Source organism: Nerophis ophidion, linkage group LG15 (genome assembly GCF_033978795.1).
Source record: "Nerophis ophidion isolate RoL-2023_Sa linkage group LG15, RoL_Noph_v1.0, whole genome shotgun sequence".
Taxonomy (NCBI): Eukaryota; Metazoa; Chordata; class Actinopteri; order Syngnathiformes; family Syngnathidae; genus Nerophis; species Nerophis ophidion.
In genome coordinates this window covers 38,593,574-38,616,297 of record NC_084625.1, presented here as the reverse complement: position 1 = coordinate 38,616,297, position 22,724 = coordinate 38,593,574, and the positions used below count along the sequence as shown (strand labels likewise).

General features: G+C 38.8%; 1 protein-coding gene across 7 annotated transcripts in view; it reads left to right on the top strand.

Moving 5' to 3' along the window:
• The window catches only part of aoc1 (amine oxidase copper containing 1), a 42,787-nt gene extending 22,083 nt beyond the window's left edge, over positions 1 to 20,704 (top strand). For all 7 annotated transcript variants that reach the window (XM_061922154.1, XM_061922157.1, XM_061922159.1 and 4 more), the window contains 5 exons: positions 7,074 to 7,141; positions 7,891 to 9,426; positions 12,243 to 12,531; positions 12,617 to 12,749; positions 19,903 to 20,704. In XM_061922154.1, the coding sequence (XP_061778138.1) occupies positions 7,893 to 9,426; positions 12,243 to 12,531; positions 12,617 to 12,749; positions 19,903 to 20,172 (2,226 nt within the window). In that variant the 5' untranslated portion in view covers positions 7,074 to 7,141; positions 7,891 to 7,892 and the 3' untranslated portion in view covers positions 20,173 to 20,704. The remainder of the gene's footprint in view (positions 1 to 7,073; positions 7,142 to 7,890; positions 9,427 to 12,242; positions 12,532 to 12,616; positions 12,750 to 19,902) is intronic.
• The last annotated feature ends 2,020 nt before the right edge of the window (positions 20,705 to 22,724 follow it).

Here is a 22,724-nt window from a genome sequence, read left to right as displayed (position 1 = left end):
ACCCTTATAAGATGGCTATGGTTATAACGTTAGCAGTGCGTTTACAGCCTAACTGATTTAACTACACAGCAAATAAAAGTTACGTTATTTAGCCAATAAACGTTATCTTACATTCAAAACTTATCCTTCCTTGTGCAACTTCAAATGTCGAATGAAGTTGGAAGTTGTTTCGTCTCTGTCTCTAATCTTCTAACCACATGTTTTGCATACTACAATTCGTTTTTTGTTGACCAACTCGTAGTTTTAATACCCGAAATAAACTATCTTTGGCATAATTTTTCCTCACTGGTGCGTTGTTTGACAGCTCTTCTTCGTTGGTTGTCCTGCAATTTGATTGGATGAATGCTGTGGGATGAAAACAATGTGGATCTAATTTGATTGGATGTTGTACTGACAGGCAGCACACACGCTGACAGACACACACGTACACAATGAAAGATACGGAGTGCTCCTGAATAACTTTTTAACCTTTGGGTTTTGGGTAAAGTAGCAAGTCTTGTCAAGTTTAAAGGCTCAAGTACAAGTGAAGTCACAAGTCATTGATGTTAAAATCTAAGTCGAGTTGCAAGTCTCTTTACATTTTGTCAAGTCGAGTCTAAAGTCATCAAATTCATGACTTGAGTCCAAGTCATGTGACTCGAGTCCACACCTCTGCTATATACTGTACTGTACTGCCATTTAACCAATAGAAGATTTGGTGACCAACATGCTAGCTTATTTCCAAAAGTTACTTATTTTTTACCATTAATGTTTTTGTTTTGTTTTTAAATCCAATTAACTATTGTAATTATTTGTGTCTAATAATTTAAATCCCTCCATCCATCATCTTTTGCCATTCTGGGTTAGGGTCGCGGGGGGAGCAGCCTAAGTAGAAAAACTCAGACTTCCATCTCCAGCTCCTCTCAAGACGTTCCCAGGGCAGATGGTAGACATGAGCTGTGTCCCAATTCAGGGTCTGCATCCTTCTAAGGGCGAATTTGACGGCAGATTACGTCAAAAGGCTGCGCGAAGGCTATCCCAATTCATTCAAATTCGAATGCTTCTCCAAATGCAGCTGGCGAATGCGCCCTCCTTTTCCCTGTATTCGGAGGATCCACCGCGACTATCCTTTGTGGCCTCCCATATCCCAAGATGCTGTTCACGCCTTTTGTTCAACCCGGATCATTTTGACGATGGCGGCAAATACAGGAAGCGGCACCGGCTGCAAATATACTTACAAATGTAAGTATCATCCGCAGGCTAGACTGTCCCATTTAACAACGGGTGACGCATCCTTCGGAAGTGCCTCCGAAAGTCCAGCCTTCTGAGGCTGCATAGGCCGGGTCCTGCTAAGGATGTAGACCCTGAATTGGGACACAGCTATAGTCACCATAATATGTCCGAGGTCTTCCCACTGGCCTCTAGCAGTCAGATGTGCCCTGAATCCCTCCCTAAGCCAACATCCAGGGTCATCCTGACCAGATAATTTGGCTCCTCTCAATGTGGAGCAACTTCCACTTTACTCCCAAGCTTTTTCCGAATGACCTAGCTTCTGCTTGTCAATCTCACGATCCATTATTTCCCCACTTGGAAACTCCTCCACTTGGGAGAAGATCTTGTCCCCAACCCGGAAATGACACTCCACCTTTCTCTGGGCAAGTACCACCGACTTGGATTTAGAGCTGCTGGTTCTCATCCCAGCCACTTCACTGATCCAATGAGAGCTGAAGATCATGGCCATATGAAACCAGCAGGGCTGCATCATCTGTACAAAGCAACAACTTAATCCTGCAGCCACTATAATACAGCCTCTCAAAGGATTTACTGTGCCGACAAATGCTGTACATAAAAGTTATGAACAGAATCAGTGACAGAAGGCATCGTGGGCGGAGTACAACCCTGAATGGCAACTGGTCCAACTTGCTGCCGACAATGCAGACAAAGCTTTGACACCGATCAAACAGGGAGCGTACCATTTTGGTGGTCCGATATGTCACATTACTGGAGCACCCCCCACAGCAATTCACTCGAGACACGGTCGAATGGTTTCTCCAAGTCCACGAAACACATGTTGGGAAAATTCCCAAGCACCCTCAAGGACCCTGCTGAGAGTATAGAGCTGGTCCATAGTTCCACGACCAGGATGAAAACCGCACTGATTCTCTTAAACTTGAGGTTCGACTATCTGGTGGACCTTTCTTTTAGTACACCCAACCAGACCTCACAAGGAAGTTTGAGGAATGTGATCCAAAAAAAATGGGAACTAGCACCCCGGTCTGCTATTCCAGAGGCACAGCGTACTCACTATCAGTGCCAATGTGAGTATCGAATTACCCCAGCAGAACAAGGGAATTACTCGAAGGAGCACTAATTATTATTCTCTCAGGATTTTAAAAAGTACAGATTCTCTGTAATGCTTTTTGGCGCTCAGGTCCTGTCCCCTCACTTGGAGGCTGTAGGAAATTACCCTCTCATCTACTATGTTGAACTCAAAGGTACAGACTGTGCTGTAGGGCAACAGGTTTTGCCAACCATGCCCGCCACATCTCACTGCTCGTAACACGAGAGTGCAAGAGAGTTCAACCTCTCTCCTGGTTCCAGGGCCCTCGCTGGCATCAGGGTGAGTGTTTGTCTAGCTGGAACTTCTCTACTTCGGACACCATCTTGGACTTAATTCCTCTTAGAGAGGTGACATTCCGTGTCCCAAGAGCTAACTTCTGCAGCTATGCATTTGACAGCTAAAGTCCCTGTTTCGGTTGACATCCAACTCCCGTTTGGCCCCTCCAATGAGTGGTGAACCAATTGGAGGGCGACATATGTTGCCTCAATACTATGCCACTAGGCTTTCACCATTAAGCCTAATGTACCTCCAGGCCTGGCTCCAGAGGGGGGCCCCAGCGGACATGTTTGTGTCTCTTAAATACTTTAAATGGGATATTTTAAGCTCCTCTTTGTTTGGTACCTCACCTAGGACATTCAAACTCCTGTACCACGATAAGTTGGTAGCTTAGAGAGGAGATATATATTATTAAACTCTTCAATATACAACAAAGTAATTTTAGCTCAGGGGCCACATGGAGGACAATCTATTCCCATGTGGGGCAGACTAATAGAATAAAGGCATAATAATTTGAAAATAACTTCAACATTGTTTTTTTCTTTTACTTTGGCCAAAATTAAAACAAGCACCTTCTTAAAATGTACATAGAACTAATCCTCTGGGCAAAAAAACTTCAAGTTAGTTGAAAATTCTGAGAAAAAAATGGTCCCATTAAACTTTAGGCACTTCCTGTTCAATATTCTAATGTTGGCAGTTCACTATTAAAGATGTGTTTGGAAAAGCAATCAAGTGTTTCTTAAAACCGTCACGTTAGTGAAATCAACAACCTCATTGTCATTCAAATATTGCTATTATAATATAATATAACAATCAAAACAATTGTCAAAAAGACACCATCACAGCCGAATTAAAGGTAACATACTTACAAACTTAACCAATGTGAACATGCTAGATTTAAGCATAAAATACAATGGAACAAACATGAAATGTAGAAATACATTTTTACAATGGATTTCAGTGTGCACATTATACTGTCAACCAATTGCGAGCGCTGCACGGAACAACTTCAAAAATGATGGTCATGTTGACATAAGTTTTTGCATCTTACTGTTTTGTTAGTTTATCTGTTAAGTGGGTAATTTACAATTAAAGAAGGTATTGTGTGTCGCAACAGCATTAGTCTGCCGCCAGCTGCCGCAGGAGCAAATGATTGTTTGCACCTGCGCTAAGTGGAGTAGCGTCAGCCAATCCACTGGGCGCTTAGAGTCAGGTAACACGTCATCTTAAACAGTGTGATGAGTGACGTGAGTTACACTTGGATTGCTATTGTGACATCCAGTGGACAAATTTAGAACAGCAGTTTCTTTTATTAGATAAATTGCAACTTCCTCTGAAAGGAATAAGTGGTAGAAAATAGATGGATGGATTGATCACTATAAACTTTTAGCCTAAAAATTCTCTGAAGTGAAATATTTGTCCATCCATCCATCCATCCATCCATCCATCATCTTCCGCTTATCCGAGGTCGGGTCGCGGGGGCAGCAGCCTAAGCAGGGAAGCCCAGACTTCCCTCTCCCCAGCCAATTCGTCTAGCTCTTCCCGGGGGATCCCGAGGCGTTCCCAGGCCAGCCGGGAGACATGGTCTTCCCAACGTGTCCTGGGTCTTCCCCGTGGCCTCCTGCCGACCGGACGTGCCCTAAACACCTCCCTAGGGAGTCGTTCGGGTGGCTCCTCTCGATGTGGAGAAGCAGCGGCTTTACTTTGAGTTCCTCCTGGATGGCAGAGCTTCTCACCCTATCTCTAAGGGAGAGCCCCGCCACCCGGCAGAGGAAACTCATTTCGGCCGCTTGTACCTGTGATCTTATCCTTTCGGTCATGACCCAAAGCTCATGACCATAGGTGAGGATGGGAACGTAGATCGACCGGTAAATTGAGAGCTTTGCCTTCCGGCTAAGCTCCTTCTTCCCCACAACGGATCGATACAACGTTCGCATTACTGAAGACGCCGCACCGATCCGCCTGTCGATCTCACGATCCACTCTTCCCCCACTTGTGAACAAGACTCCTAGGTACTTGAACTCCTCCACTTGGGGCAGGGTCTCCTCCCCAACCCGGAGATGGCACTCCACCCTTTTCCGGGCGAGAACCATGGACTCGGACTTGGAGGTGCTGATTCTCATTCCGGTCGCTTCACACTCGGCTGCGAACCGATCCAGTGAGAGCTGAAGATCCCGGCCAGATGAAGCTATCAGGACCACATCATCTGCATAAAGCAGAGACCCAATCCCGCGGCCACCAAACCGGAATCCCCTCAACGCCTTGACTGCGCCTAGAGATTCTGTCCATAAAAGTTATGAACAGAATCGGTGACAAAGGACAGCCTTGGCGGAGTCCAACCCTCACTGGAAACGTGTCCGACTTACTGCCAGCAATGCGGACCAAGCTCTGACACTGATCATACAGGGAGCGGACCGCCACAATAAGACAGTCCGGTACCCCATACTCTCTTAGCACTCCCCACAGGACTTCCCGAGGGACACGGTCGAATGCCTTCTCCAAGTCCACAAAGCACATGTAGACTGGTTGGGCAAACTCCCATGCACCCTCAAGAACCCTGCCGAGAGTAAAGAGCTGGTCCACAGTTCCACGACCAGGACGAAAACCACACTGTTCCTCCTGGATCCGAGGTTCAACTATCCGGTGTAGCCTCCTCTCCAGTACACCTGAATAAACCTTACCGGGAAGTCTGAGGAGTGTGATCCCACGATAGTTGGAACACACCCTCCGGTCCCCCTTCTTAAAGAGAGGGACCACCACCGGTCTGCCAATCCAGAGGTACCGCCCCCGATGTCCACGCGATGCTGCAGAGTCTTGTCAACCAAGACAACCCCACAGCATCCAGAGCCTTAAGGAACTCCGGGCGGATCTCATCTACCCCCGGGGCCTTCCCGCCGAGGAGCTTTTTGACTACCTCAGCAACCTCATCCCCAGAAATAGGAGAGCCCACCACAGATAAGAGTATTTTATTACTGTTGGTTCTTGATGGATCTATTTAGGGGAAAGATTAGGTCAGCTTCTAGTTTAACATTCATACAAAATACAGATGTATTCACAATAAAAAAAATACAAATTATAACATTGCCACACAATAGATGAGTACTGCAGTTTTCCTAGTATGTCTGACTTGTTGTATTAAGTATTCTCTACTGAGGAACTTCCTCAGTCCAAACAAGATACTTTGACGCCTAATTTGTTCATTGAAAACTGTTTTCCACAGTAAGTAATGGAAACTGCAAGAAATTGTTATTGAGACGTTGTTAAACCTTCACCTAATTAAATGTGCATGCAATATAAGTAACCTTTAAACAATAACCGTTAAACAAGTCAACCATTAACTGAGAGTTTATCATGAAAATGGAATATTTCACCCAATCAGAGCCTGGAAATAACATTTCTAAATGCAGGATAAAATAAAAAATGTACCCAGCAATGTGTCGTGCACATTGATCTGATTGCATATTTCTTAATATAAAAGATAAATTTAAAATATCCTGAACACTGAAAAAAATTCCAGTTGTTACATTAGCCTGCTTCCTAAAATTAAACTTTATTACGAAATGTAAAAATGTAAATCCTTTACCAATTTATTTTTTTAACATGTTAACGTTGTGCCTTGTCACATCTATACTTTAATTGCATTTTATTAAAAAAAACAAAAAAAACATACATTTATTTTAAATGTACACTTTAGGGGTGCTGTCAGTCACTCCGCCGGTTACCTTAATACCTTTTTAACCCCTCTAAAACATGGGCAATTGGAAGTTGCAAAGTTTGGTCAATCATTTATTTTGATGTATATTTCATCATATTTACAGTACGATTGGGGGTTCAAATCTACTCTACTGTACTCGTTATTGTTGTTGGGTTTTTTTTAATATACTTGTTTGGAAAAATCACTAATGTTTTTAGTATCAACATGTCTTAGCATAACTGTAATGTGGCTATATTCGATATATTTTGTCAATTATATTCTAAAAACTTACTCCTGTTACTTTCAGTCCTGTTACTACAATGACTGCAAACAAAATGTTGCTCTTCTGTCTGCACAAGTCCACTTTTAGTGATTCTTGCTGTTCCATTCTTCACGCAGACAACAGAAATGCTGGACATGTTTGAAACAGTGTTTATTATATAAACATTTTTGAGCTGTTAGACATTCAAAGCACTTAATGAAACATGTTCAAATGTCGTGCATGTAAATACATTTTTCATGAGTTTTTGAATACCTTTACAACAAACAAAACATTGTTTTTATTACCAAGCAGGCTCATGTCAGTCTTTATCAATTTTCATGAATTATGACTTTTATCAGCCCTGATAACTTTTAACAATGAATCCGTTCTGTGTGCTGAATGATCAGTCAATGCTAATGGTTATCTCTTGATCGTTTACAACACGCTCTTAACCAATCAGACACAATCTCTAAAAGGGGGGGAGTAACCGATAATGAATATTGTATTGTTTGTTTCCAAAGAACACTTTTTGCTGCTGTTGACTGAAGACAATGCAGCAACGTGCTTGAAACACGACAACAAACTGCAGGTAAAATACATTCTAATATTTTTACAGTAGTAATTAACATTTACCTTTAATTGCTGCATGCTGTACTGTTTTTGTTTTATTAATGTGTATAGTTCTTTCCACATCCATTATAAATTGATGAATTACTTTTTAAATTACAAATCACCACATTTCTAAAATTAAAATTAAGACAAAATTAAAAGTCCTCTTTTACATAAAAACACATGTTGATATTAAGTAGGGGTTCTTAGAATAGTCGATTACAGTAATTTCTTGTTTATCGCTGTTAATTAGTTTTTTTATTAATCTATTTATGGAGTACATTGGGAATAATTGATAACAGGAAGTGAACAAAAGTGTTGGCAAATGCTATGTAATCGAAAAAGGGTAGGATTAAAGAAGCTCGGCTTCTTCCTCCTGCTTTTCGAACATGTTGTAATTGTATGCATGTTCAAAATAAACTCAAACCATAACCATATGCTTATTATAATGAAATATTTATATGCTTGACAACCCTATTTTAAATGGGTTTTATAAAATTGCAAATATCAAATTGGCTGCCAAGTGATTGATTGTTGTTGTCGGTTTTCATGCAAAAACTTTGGATGCCCCTGATATGTTGTCCAGTTGTAGTTTCCTTGAGATTCCAGAAAAATAACAGCACTGGAGTTATTTTTCTTTGTGGTAAATTCTGGGTTGATACGTACAATATATGTTTTTTGTATTTCTGTGTTCAGGTAATGTTTTATGTCTCTATAATTGCCTTCTAGCAATGAGGCTTCTGTGTCTACTGCTTGTGGCGAGCTTGGCTGGCAGTAAAGCTTCCAGAACCAGAGAGTGGGCTCATCACGGCGCTCCCATGTTTGCTGACCTGTCAGTCCGTGAGATGAAGGCTGTGCGAGAGTACCTGCATGCCATTCCACACCTGGGACTCACCGATGTGGACAACATGTCTCTAAAAAAGAACAGCATCCTCATGATGGAGCTTCATGTTCCTAAGAAGCATGAAGCCTTGAGAGTTTTAGATCGCGGTCTTGCCAAACCTCCACGACAAGCTCGTGTCGTTGTCCAGTTTGGGAACCAAACTAGACCGAACATCACAGAGTTTATCGTAAGTCCTCTGCCGTATCCTAAATCTCACGAGGTCAAGAGGTTCAAAGGTGATCGACCAATCAGGTTTGAGTCCAGGCCAGTGACGGCTGTAGAAAGTCAGCACCTTGGAGTCATGGTTGAGAAGATCGCAATTAAAGCCCACAAGATATTATTTGAGACCACAGGAGGGTTTATGTTCAAAATCAACTGTTCTGAACACTGCTTGATGTTTGTGGACATCGCCCCTAGAGGACTGTCTTCAGGTGAGAGAAGAAGCTGGATCATGATGGTCAAGTACATAGAAGGACATTACATCCACCCCATCGGCTTTGAGTTCTTGGTCAACCATAAAGACCTGGATCCAAATCTTTGGATGGTGGAAAAGGTTTGGTACAACAGCAAGTACTTTGACAGTGTGGAAGAGTTGGTTGAGAAGTACGAATCAGGAGCTGTGGAAAAGGTGACGCTTCCTCCTCATGATGATGAAGACCTCTACTCCACATTCACTCCACGCAGTCCAAGCAGCACAAACACCCAAGGACCAAAAGTGGTGGAGCCTCAGGGGCACCGCTATCACATCGATGGCAACTTTGTTGAATACGCCGGCTGGTCGTTTGCTTACGGTGTTCGTTCCTCAGCAGGACTTCGGGTGTTCGATCTCCGTTTTAATGGAGAAAGGATCGCCTATGAGGTCAGCCTGCAAGAAGCTATTGCTTTCTATTCTGGTCACACTCCAGCTGCAATGCAGACTAAGTACATAGACGCCGGTTGGGCAATGGGAACCTTAGCTTTTGAACTGGCGCCTGGAATTGACTGTCCAGAAATATCAACCTTTGTCGACCTTCATCACTTCTACGACTCCAACAAACCAGTGCTATTCAAAAATGCTCTTTGTGTCTTTGAGACCACCACAGCTTTGCCTTTGAGAAGACACTTTGACGACAACTTCCGCGGAGGTTATACGTTCTACGGAGGGCTGGACAGCACAGTGCTAGTCTTACGGACGACGTCCACAGTTTATAACTACGATTACATCTGGGACTTCATCTTCTACCAAAATGGGGTCATGGAAGTCAAGGTCAGCGCTACAGGTTATATCCACGCCACCTTTTTCACCCCAGAAGGACTTCAGTACGGCAACAAAGTGTACAACTACGTCTTGGGGAACCTGCACACACACCTCATTCACTACAAAGTGGACCTGGATGTTGCTGGTAAGAAGAAGCAATCTTACCAGATATTGTTCACATTTCATTCAGCTTGGAAGCAAAATCACATCAACAGAACAAGAACGTTGATAGTCTATTACATACATGATGTTTATGTGGTAAAACAATGTATAAATAGTGTTATTTTTAATGAACACGTTTGACTTTCAAAGCATGGCAAATACCTTTTTGGAACCCCCCAAATATACTTTTTATTTTGCAAACAAAAAGGAACACAAGCAAAGAAAATTGCATATTTATTCAACAAAAGAAAATAGCCTTCTTTTCGGCTTTGTGTTGTAGTTTATAAATGTATTAATATTAGCGTTATTAGTATTTAATATTTCAACCATCTTTCTATTTTAACACTATGAATGACAACTTTGAAAACATATGCAATAATTGGTTATTCTCTGATTTATTCAGGTTATGTTTTTATCTTACAGGAAAAACAGAAATACAAAAAACTCGTAATAATTTTATGTATGAGTTTTCAAATAAATTTGGAATACTTTTGGAAATAAGTTTAGCAACATTTAAAAAAAATTATAATTTTAGTAATACTGTAACATAACTATTTTTCTAAATGCCATATGTAATAGTTTATTCTGAAGTCATCATTAAATGGCTCTGATATGTCAAAGGGGCAATAATAAATCATGTTCTTTTCCAATACCTCTAGAACTGATAACAGTAGTTCAGCCAGGATATGCTCATTCCAAAATTAGATTTACAGCCCTGAAATCTTGTTATTGTTTTCAGTTTGATGCCCCGCCCTCTACCGTTTTACCAATTAGAAAGTCTGTGAGTGTGTCACATCCAGGTTGCCAGTTACACACTGCCCTCTTCGTCCGGCTACTACCACTGGTAAAGTTACTAAACATGTCAGAACTTAGTAAATCTAAAAGGTGTCGTTACTATTCTCAACTTATTCACGACAAAGCCAGAAACAAAACAAGGATTTGTATCACGGATGCCTTTGAAAGATGGTGATGATTGAAGGCAGAGAATATTTTTTCATCTGATGCCAAAGTTGGTAATTTTAAAATGGCTAGTGTCAGTGCCTATTTCGTTCCCAATATGCTGACACACTGAGGAAATGCATTCCAACATTAGCACAGCTAATTGTGGTTTCTGGTACTTCAGGCACATATAGGGTGGTATTTGCTGTGCACAATTTAATGCATTACATGTAAGGATTTTCTACTTTGTGTATTGACATGATAGTAGGCCAAAAGTCTCCAAGCGTAACGTGGGTTGGCTCATAGACCCACACTCTGCACTGAAAGATAGTGTCGTCCATACATGGAAGAGAATCCAGTGTGTCATGTTTAATGCAACATGGAGTTATGCTCAACGAAATGTGGCGGTAATTTTAATGTTGGCCTTGGCTTGCCATCAAACTAGGCCAATGCGATATACGATATATTATATATTATTATATATAATTATTTTGATGGTGGTCTGTATGGTCAACCTAGACATTTTAGCAGGGTAATGCCAACAATCTGTCCCGACTCCCTACGAAAATATTTCTGCGTAACTTTACTAATAAATTTGGCAAATCGACATCAGTAAAATGTGGCATAATTACTTAGTAAACCATCTTGCAAGAAGCATACACAAGAGAAACCTACAATGTAGGACTTGTGTGTGAATGTGTGTGTGAATGGGTAAATGTGGAAGTAGTGTCAAAGCGCTTTGAGTACCTTGAAGGTAGAAAAGCGCTATACAAGTACAACCCACATTGTCACTTGCCATTCCAGGTTACTTCGGGTAGGATTCTGATTCGGCTGCGTATTTGGCAACCTTAGTCATGGAGAGTGGGAAGGGACTACAGAATTTTGACCTTGATTACAGTACCATTTCTAGCCACATTAGTACAAATGGCACATTTAAAATCAATTAAAAACATTTCAGAAATAATTTCAAAAAAAAAATTTTTGTAATTTGAATTAATTACAACCATTTTTGAAATATTTTTGCAATACTTTTTCAAATAAATTATTTTGGAAATACATTCAAAAGTTTAAGTCTTATTTAAATAAAAACAAATCTGGATACGTTTTGAAATAATTGTATAAATAATTTAAAAAAATTGTTTTTATTTATATTTTTTAAATAGTTTAAAAAATATAATTTAAATGCTTTTTGAAATAAAAAAACATACAATACTGGTCAAAATATTTTTGTAGTAAATTAAAAAAAATCTATCATTTTAAAATACTTTTTGGAAAGTGCAAACCCTTTAAGAAATAATTTCAGAAATATTTTCAAAAATTATTTTTTAAAAACTTGTTGGATATAATTTCTCACAGACTCAAAACTCTTATCAACATGAAAGATCATTGCAAATTTTTACCAGACACGTTTAAAAAGAAGTTAATATGAAGTGTAAAAATGTGCACAATGTATGATGAATTGTCTTATATGCTCCTAAAAAGCAGTGTCCTTTGCAGTGGACATTAGTGTTCGTTTGTCATAACAGGACAGGGAAATGTGTAAAAGAAAAAAACAAATGTCCACTGCTAAGGATGCTGATAAAAATTTTTTTTTTTTTAATGAAATTGTCTTTTGTGGATGTTGGTATTTTTGAACTTTAGAAGAATATATGTAGTAGAAAATATGTGTGCTTTCAGTCTCAATCAACATGGACTTTAGCCATCATAAACCTGAAACCATTAGCATGTAGCGAACTTCTAATCAATTATTTTTCAAAGGTAACGATACTGTTATAGATAATGTCAGTACTACTATTAATAAGGTTGTTGATACTTCTTTTGATACTCAGGTGATGGAGTAATTTCTTTGCTTTGTCACAGGTCGCGAGAACAGTTTTCAGTCGATGGGTTTGAAATTTGTCAACTTTACAAATCCTTGGAGTCCAAACCATACTATTGTCCAATCCAAACTCCACTGGACGGAACACAAGACAGAACGTTCCGCTGCCTTCCGCTTTGGCAAAAAATTCCCTCGATACGTGCTCTTCTCTAACCCAAAGCAGAAAAACAAGTGGGGTCATGAGAAAGGTTATCGTATTCAAATGAATTCGCATGCTGACAGCGTGCTACCAAGAGGCTGGCAAGAAGAAAATGGCATCACGTGGTCCAGGTGATATTGACATATTTTTCAAAAGAGATACGTAACTTATTGTATTTTGTATGATAAAGACACGTTTTCTATGGCTTGTCTGCAGATATCCTCTGGCTGTGACGCGTCATAAAGATAACGAACCTACCAGCAGCAGTATTTATAACCAGAATGATCCTTGGAAACCTGTGGTCAACTTTGAAGACTTCATTCGTAACAATGAAAATATCGTAAACCAGGTGACGCTAATACCTCCGCAAGAAAACCATCTTAGTTTGTCAGTCTGTAGGTAGTTAGTTAGCAAGGCTTTTTGTGGCCCTAAACAAGACTTTGTGGCCCGATTTCAGTCTTTAATATGACTTATTTATAATCACTACTAGACTCCTGAAGTGCCCCAACCCCAACCCCAACCTAAACTTAACACCACCACCCCACAAAAACACACTCACTACATGCACTAAAAACTAATTATTGGTTGAAGTAGCTTTTTAAAAAAGATGTAAAAATCTTATTTATGTTTTTGACTTTTTAAAGATGGGATTATCCTATCTAGATGATGTTTGGAAACCGGTTCTATCTTGCATGTATAAACTTCAAATCATCCATCTTCATATTCAAATTCTATGCAGCTGTCAGTTTTCCCAACGTGATAACCAGTAAGCACAGTAGATGATTCACTCCATGATCATAAACAACAATATGTACATGTTAATGTATTCATTTCATTTTGTTTTCTTTTTGTTTCATCAAAAATAATTTCTATTAACCACTTGGCATTTTTTAGAGAGGCAAGAGAGTAAATGATAATCTGAAAAATATTTTTCAAAATACATTTTGAAACAATTTTTTAATAAGATTAGAAATTGTTTTTAAATGCTTGTCGTATTATTTTTTTAATTGTTTTAAATATTTTTTTTCCAATGAATTTTAAAATACATTTTTTAATTAAAGACCTATTGAAATTAGATTTTCTTATTTAAATGGGGATAACAGGTCCATTCTATGTGTCATACTTGATCATTTCGCGATATTGCCATATTTTTGCTGAAAGGATTTAGTAGAGAACATCGACGATAAAGGTCGCAACTTTTGGTCGCTAATAAAAAAGCCTTGCCTTTACCGGAAGTAGCAGACGATGTGCGCGTGACGTCACGGGTTGTAGGGCTCCTCACATCTGAACATTGTTTATAATCATAGCCTCCAGCAGCAAGAACTATTCGAACCGAGAAAGCGACAATTTCCCCATTAATTTGAGCAAGGATGAAAGATTTGTGGATGAGGAAATTAAGAGTAAAGGACTAAAAAAAAAGGTGATTGCATTGGGAGCGAATCAGATGTTATTAGACACATTTACTACGATAATTCTGGAAAACCCCTTATCTACCTATTGTGTTGCTAGTGTTTACGGAGATTAAATAGTACCTGAAAGTCGGAGGGGTGTGGCCACGGGTGTGTTGACCACCAGTGTCTCTGAGTGAAGTCACGCAGCTGCAGCAGGACGGAAGCTTCACTGATGTCTCCGGTAAGAGCCAACTTATTACCACAATTTTCTCACCGAAAACTGCCGGTTGACATGTGGTCGGGATCCATGTTCGCTTGACCGCTCTGTTCCATAGTAAAGCTTCACCTTCGGGAATTTTAAACAAGGAAACACCGACTGTGTTTGTGTGGCTAAAGGCTAAAAGCTTCCCTCCTCCATCTTTTTACTTCGACTTCTCCATTATTAATTGAACAAATTGCAAAAGATTCAGCAACACAGAAGTCCAGAATACTGTGTAATTATGCGATTAAAGCAGACTACTTATAGCTTGGATCGGGCTGGAAACTAATGTCCGCTACAACCCGAAACGTCAAACGCACGCGTCATCATAAGCATCATCATCATACCGCGACGTTTTCAACACGACACTTCGCGGGAAATTTAAAATTTTAATTTAGTGAACTAAAAATGCCGTATTGGCATGTGTTGCGATGTTAAGATTTCATCATTGATATATAAACTATCAGAATGCGTGGTCGGTAGTAGTGGGTTTCAGTAGGCCTTTCAATTATGATTTTTTTTTTAATTGTTTATGAAAAAAATATTTTAAAATAAGTTTAAAATTTGTTTTTTAAAAATACTTAAAAAAATAGCACAAATACTTTTAGAAATGATTTATTAAACATTTTCTAAATAATTTTTGAAAAAGATTTTGATATCATTTATAGCAGAGGGGCTAAAAACTACCTAAAATATTTTTAAACCCCCATACATGTTGTATTGTTGTATTAAAAATAAATTGTTTTGTTTTTTTGCTTTTACAAAAAGGTGACGCCAAATATATAATAATAGTGCAGTTACCCTTTAAGTTTCACTTTTGCATCACATATTACATAACCATGGTGCATTCAAGAACCCTTGGTTAAAGTTCAAAACATAGGTATTAATATGTTTTTAATAACAGGGGAGGCTTAACCCCAAGTGGTAGCCCAAATAATAAAAAACACATAAATGAAATAAAAAAACCCTATCCAAGTGAAAATGTATGTATGTTATTTAAAAATCTATTTTAACTTTATATATATATATATTTATATATATATATATAAAGTATATATATATATAAAGTTAAAATATATATATATTTATATATATATATAAAGTATATATATATATAAAGTTAAAATATATATATATTTTAACTTTATATATATATATACTTTATATATATATATAAATATATATATATTTTAACTTTATATATATATATACTTTATAAAGTTAAAATATATATATATTTTAACTTTATATATATATATACTTTATATATATATATAAATATATATATATTTTAACTTTATATATATATATACTTTATATATATATATATAAATATATATATATATAAAGTTAAAATAGATTTTTAAATAACATACATACATTTTCACTTGGATAGGTTTTTTTTTATTTCATTTATGTGTTTTTTATTATTTGGGCTACCACTTGGGGTTAACCCTCCCCTGTTATTAAAAACATATTAATACCTATGTTTTGAACTTTAACCAAGGGTTCTTGAATGCACCATGGTTATGTAATATGTGATGCAAAACTGAAACTTAAAGGGTAACTGCACTTTCTTGGTAATTTTGCCCATCATTTACAATCATTATGTAAGAGAAGAACACATGTTTTTGTTTTTTTTAATGCATTCAGAATAATAAATAAATGCAATCATAAGTCTGCTTATGATGGAGCAAATGAGAGTTGCTCTATTCTGCCTATTGAGAATAACCCTTGAAAAAACACTCAAACACTTCATAAAGGTTTTATAAACATACTATAAGTATATATGTAACGTAATAACAGGCACATTTATAACAACATTAAATAATTGGGGTCTAAATTGGCTGTCACAGTCTGATTACATCCTCGTCCTTTTACTATTCAGGTGAAAGGCATTAATGATTTAAGATCTAGAATTAGAGATGTCCGATAATATCGGCCGATAAATGCTTTAAAATGTGATGTCGAAAATTATCGGTGTCTGTTTCAAAAAGTGAAATTAATTACTTTTTAAAATGCCACTGTACGGAGCGGTACACAGACGTAGGGAGAAGTAAAGAGCAATTGTGTCTACCAGTCAGCAGCCCCTCCCCTCTCTTATCTTCCACACACAACACAGGAGTTGCAGCACGACTACAGCATGAGAGGTTTACTGGCAACGCTTGATGACCTCATCAAACTGCCACGAGCCGAGCATAACAACAACAAGAGTGTGTTGTTGCCGGTGCTGTAGCCTGGCTAACAATCCATCTCGCTTGGTGACTAACGACACCATGTCTATGGTTTGGGATTATTTTAAATTGTCTCTGACGGATAAAAAACTGACAATTTGCAAACAAGACGTCTTCCTGTAATACGAGCAATTTGATCTCCGAATACAAGCGGTAGATGGATGAAAAGCAAACACCGAAAAAAAGTAGTACCACACAGTTGTCGCTTAAAGACTCCGCCAAGAAAAAACAAAAATACAGAGACAGTGACTCGGATGCACTCGTCTCTGTCTCAGGTGTTGCCTGATTTTAAGTGTACTGTGATGTTGTGTTGATAAAAAAAAAAAATATTCTGAGTTTCTCAGATAGATCTGATTCACATGGAATGACAACATTTTTGTATATGTCACCTTTTTCCTCATCCTCTTTGTTCTTGTTCTTTCGAGAACTGGATGCACTTTTCGCAAACAACCAGCTGGATTTTGAAAGGCTTCCCTCAAATGCTCTTTGGCCTGTGGGCTGGAGGGAACTTTATCAACTCTGTGTTGTGGCATTCTGATAACGCAGAGGGTGTTAATCCTTTTGCAATGCACTCTGCTAAAAATAATGGAATGTGTCAGTCCAAACAAGAACTGACACTGTGGTTAAAGTTTGCATTGCCACAAAACACATTTTAAGATATTCAACACTCTCCTGCCATCCGGAGGCTAATCTGGATAATGCAACCCCTCAATTTGCCACGTTTCATGTGTCAGGCAAACAATGAATTGGGCCATATGAATCCCCTTCCTACTGTAGGTAGCGTTACACATTCCTAATTTGACTCAAACAACCTTAAATATTGAACTTTTTTAACTTTGGCGGCCAGTGTTCATATCTCAAAAATTAAACTTTAATGTGGAATTTAAGTGATGCTATATAAAATCCAAGCATATAGAAAACTAATAAATTAGGTGACAACGCCACATTGGGAATTGCACCCAAGGAAATGGTTGTTAAAATGAACAAAAGATTGTTTTCAAAGGTGTAACAAATACAAACCCCGTTTCCATATGAGTTGGGAAAATGTGTTAGATGTAAATATAAACGGAATACAATGATTTGCAAATCATTTTCAACCCATATTCAGTTGAATGTGCTATAATGACAACATATTTGATGTTCAAACTGATAAACATTTTTTTTTTTTTTGGCAAATAATCATTAACTTTAGAATTTGATGCCAGCAACACGTGACAAAGAAGTTGGGAAAGGTGGCAATAAATACTGATAAAGTTGAGGAATGCTCATCAAACACTTTTTTGGAACATCCCACAGGTGTGCAGGCTAATTGGGAAACGGTGGGTGCCATGATTGGGTATAAAAACAGCTTCTTAAAAAATGCTCAGTCTTTCACAAGAAAGGATGGGGCGAGGTAAACCCCTTTGTCCACAACTGCGTGAGCAAATAGTCAAAACAGTTTAAGAACAACGTTTCTCAAAGTGAAATTGCAAGAAATTTAGGGATTTCAACATCTACAGTCCATAATATCATCAAAAGGTTTAGAGAACCTGGAGAAATCACTCCACGTAGGCGGCATGACCGGAAACCAACACTGAATGACCGTGACCTAGGATCCCTCAGACGGCACTGTATCAAAAACCAAGATCAATCTCTAAAGGATATCACCACATAGGGTTAGGAACACTTCAGAAAACCACTGTCACTAAATACAGTTCGATGCTACATCTGTAAGTGCAAGTTAAAGCTCTACTATGCAAAGCGAAAGCCATTTATCAACAACATCCAGAAACGCCACCGGCTTCTCTGGGCCGGAGATCATCTAAAATGTACTGATGCAACGTGGAAACGAGTACTGTGGTCTGACGAGTCCACATTTCAAATTGTTTTTGGAAAAATTTGGCATCGTGTCATCCGGACCAAAGGGGAAGCGAACCATCCAGACTGTTATCGATGCAAAGATAAGTCATAGTCATCTAGAAGGTGAAGGCCATTCTGGCCAACCCTCAGCACCCTCTCTTCTTAGAGTTTAGCCCTCACCTTGCCCTCAGGATGTAGGTACGCCCCTAGTAATAGGAAGGCCAAAAACAACTGATACATAAGATTCTTTGTTCCCTCAGCTGTTGTTTTTATAAATGATCTCCTTAAACAAGCTTAGCTGCTATGTACGGCGTGGCGCAGTGGTAGAGTGGCCGTGCGCAACCCGAGGGTCCCTGGTTCAATCCCCACCTAGAACCAACCTGGTCACGTCCGTTGTGTCCTGAGCAAGACACTTCACCCTTGCTCCTGATGGGTGCTGGTTAGCGCTTTGCATGGCAGTTCCCTCCATCAGTGTGTGAATGGGTAAATGTGGAAGTAGTGTCAAAGTGCTTTGAGTACCTTGAAGGTAGAAAAGCGCTATACAAGTACAAGCCATTTATCATTTATTTATTTATCATTTATGTAGTCACTTTAGTAGGATGCGACGTGTGATTAGTTTTTATTGTATTACAAATGCTTTTAGTTTTTAGCTTTATGATGTATGTTGTATGTATTTGTATCTTGTTTTTACTGTTGTACCTTGTTTTTACTGTTGTACCTCGTTTTTACTGTTGAACCTTGTTTTTAATGACTACTGCTACAAACCAAATTGCTCCTCGGGGACAATAAAGATTTTCTAAGCCTAAGTCAAAGTTCAAAAGCCAGCATCTGTGATGGTATGAGGGTGTATTAGTGCCCAAGGCATGGGTAACTTACACATCTGTGAAGAAACCATGAATGCTGAAAGGTACATACAGGTTTTGGAACAACATATGCTGCCATCTAAGCGCCGTCTTTTTCATGGACGCCCCTGCTTATTTCAGCAAGACAATGCCAAGCCACATTCAACACGTGTTACAACAGCATGGTTTCGTAAAAAAATAGTGTGGGTACTTTCCTGGCCCGCTTGCAGTCCAGACCACAGTCTCAACCTCAATGTGTGGCGCATTATGAAGCGTAAAATACGACAGCGGAGACCCGGGACTGAAGCTCTACATAAAACAAGAACGGGAAAGAATTCCACTTTCAAAGCTTCAACAATTAGTTTCCTCAGTTCTCAAACGTTTATTGAGTGTTGTTAAAAGAAAAGGTGATGCAACACAGTGGTGAACATGCCCTTTCCCATCTACTTTGTCACGTGTTGCAGCCATGAAATTCTAAGTTAATTATTATTTGCAAAAAAAAAAAAAGTTTATGAGTTTGAACATCAAATATCTTGTTTCTGTAGTTCATTCAACTGAATAAGGGTTGAAAAGGATTTACAAATCATTGTATTCCGTTTATATTTACATCTAACACAATTCCCAACTCATAAGGAAACAGGGTTTGTACTTGGACTCTACTAAATGTTTTTATATGTCACTTATAGACCTAAAGAGCTCAAGTCTAGCACAAAGTTGTATAGACTACACATTAAAAATGTTATTAGCCAGGGTTGCTGTGGTTAAAAAGTACATTCGTGACTACATGTGACTAAAAGACTAAACTATGATGTCCCCTAAGAAGAATTCATGGTCTTTAAAGTCAAAGCTGACATGTTTGCACTTTTAAGGAGACAAATGAAGATGTTTTGTGTGCTGATGACAAATCAATAAGTAAACTTTGCTCTCCTGTGACTAGGATCTGGTTGCCTGGGTAACGGTGGGCTTCCTGCATGTGCCTCATTCAGAGGACGTCCCCAACACGGCAACGCCTGGCAACGCAGTAGGGTTCTTCCTTCGACCCTTCAACTTCTTTGACGAAGACCCCTCAGTGGCATCCAGGAGCACAGTCATCGTCAGACCAGGAAAGGACGGAAGACCCGATGTCCAACGGTGGACACCAGAGGTCAAAGGTCTTTGTCTGACTGACCAGCCATTCTTTTACAACGGCTCTCATACAGAAGTCTAGGAGTATTTTTATGATTCAAACTTTGGAAGTGGCAAACTGCTCGTATTCAAACGGATCGTCTTCCTTATATAACTCTTTTTAAACTCCGATAAAAGACATAGAACACACAAATGTCCACTGCAGAGGACAGTGATCTCAGGAGGATATTAAATACTTGTTTAGTATGGCTATTTTAAATCAAAGAAATGTGTCAATGTCTGCACAAATCCCATATTGAAGCTTTATAATCAAACAAGCAGGCATGTTGCAAAATACAACCAATAATACCAACATGTGGTCTTTGTACCGTCGATATTAATACACAAATTAGTGTGTACATTACAATAACGATACACTGGCACTGTTAAATTAACATTTTAATTAATTCATTATCATATAACTTTATTAACATAGGTATGAATATTAAATACATACATTAGGTCAGGGGCCCGCCAATTTTTTTACACCAAGGGTTGTTCAGTAAAAAGACAAAGCATGCAGGAACCGCTTTGATATTTTTTGGGGAAAATAAATGAATAAATGGAAATATATATTTAAAGACAAAACTTGTTGCAATTTCTGCTTTTTCTTACGCCATTATGCCTTTTTGCTGTGTTTTTCTATGTTGTTACTGGAGTTTCTTTATTTGTATGGTATACCTAAAACATATATCTTCAACAGAGGGTGTCTGTAGCAGTGAAATTTATGGTAGATTTTTTTAAATATATTTTTTAATATTCCCCCTGCAATTTTTACACAAATGTATTTAAATACACATGAACATTGAGCCAACATACTGTCATTTATGTACAGTAGTTAAATTGGAAAAAATAACCAAACAATTATATACAGTGGGGCAAAAAGTATTTAGTCAGCCACCAATTGTGCAAGTTCTCCCACTTAAAATGATGACAGAGGTCTGTAATTTTCATCATAGGTACACTTCAACTGTGAGAGACAGAATGTGAAAAACAAATCCAGGAATTCACATTGAAGGAATTTTAAAGAATTTATTTGTAAATTATGGTGGAAAATAAGTATTTGGTCAACCATTCAAAGCTCTCACTGATGGAAGGATGTTTTGGCTCAAAATCTCACGATACATGGCCCTATTCATTCCTTCTTTAACACGGATCAATCGCCCTGTCCCCTTAGCAGAAAAACAGCCCCAAAACATGTTTCCACCCCCATGCTTCACAGTAGGTGTAGTGTTCTTGGGATGCAAACACGACAAGTTGAGTTTATACCAGAAAGTTCTATTTTGGTTTCATCTGACCACATGACATTTTCCCAATCCTCTGCTGTATCAACCATGTAACCATTTTGGTATAAACTCAACTCGTCGTGTTTGGAGGAAAAATAATACTGAGTTGCATCCCAAGAACACCACACCTACTGTGAAGCATGGGGGTGGAAACATCATGCTTTGGGGCTGTTTTTCCGCTAAGGGGACAGGACGATTGATCCGTGTTAATGAAAGAATGAATGGGGCCATGTATCGTGAGATTTTGAGCCAAAACCTCCTTCCATCAGTGAGAGCCTTGAATGGTTGACCAAATACTTATTTTCCACCATAATTTACAAACGAATTCTTTAAAATTCGTACAATGTGAATTCCTGGATTTTTTTTCACATTTTGTCTCTCACAGTTGAAGTGTACCTATGATGAAAATTACAGACCTCTGTCATCATTTTAAGTGGGAGAACTTGCACAATCGGTGACTGACTAAATACTTTTTTGCCCCACTGTATATAGTTGTCAGCTAGCGCTTAGCGCTCTAGCTGTCTGTCAGTTTGCGATTAACGCTCTCGTTCTCAGCTAGTGGTTTGGCGTGTTAGTTGCTGGCTAGCAATTAGCGTGTTAGTTGTGAGCTCATGATTAGCACTCGAGTTGAAAGCTAGCAATCAGTGCTGTAGTTCTCAGCTAGCGATCAGCACTCTAGATGTCAGCTAGTGATTAGCGTTTTATGGGGGACAGCGTGGCGAAGTTGGGAGAGTAGCCGTGCCAGCAATCTGAGGGTTACTGGTTCAATCCCCACCTTCTACCATCCTAGTCCCTTCCATTGTGTCCTTGACCAAAACACTTCACCCTTGCTCCGGATGGGACCTGGTTAGCGCCTTGCATGGCAGCTCCCGGCGTCAGTGTGTGAATGTGGAAATAGTGTCAAAGCGCTTTGAGTTCCTTAAAAAAAAAAAAGGTAGAAAAGCGCTATTCTCAGGAATGGGAATTTTCCGCGGATCCACCGATTTTCGCCGATTTTGCCGCCGCCAGAGTCATTTATATAATTTAATGCCAATGTGTGAAGGCACAACATTGGCTAGCTCTACCATCAGCTGACGACATCAACCAATGGCATTGCCCGTTATAGGCGTCTGCACGCGTCGTTTGCCGATCTAGTCCCTGTGTTATGTTTGACTAAGAGGAGATGACGGCAGACTAACACCAGGTGGCAGTATGTCCAAAGATTTATTAATATATATATATATATATATATATGTATATATATCTATATTAACAATTCGGGGTGTGGGAAAAAATCGATTCGAATCGTTTGCGTTGTGCGATTCAGAAT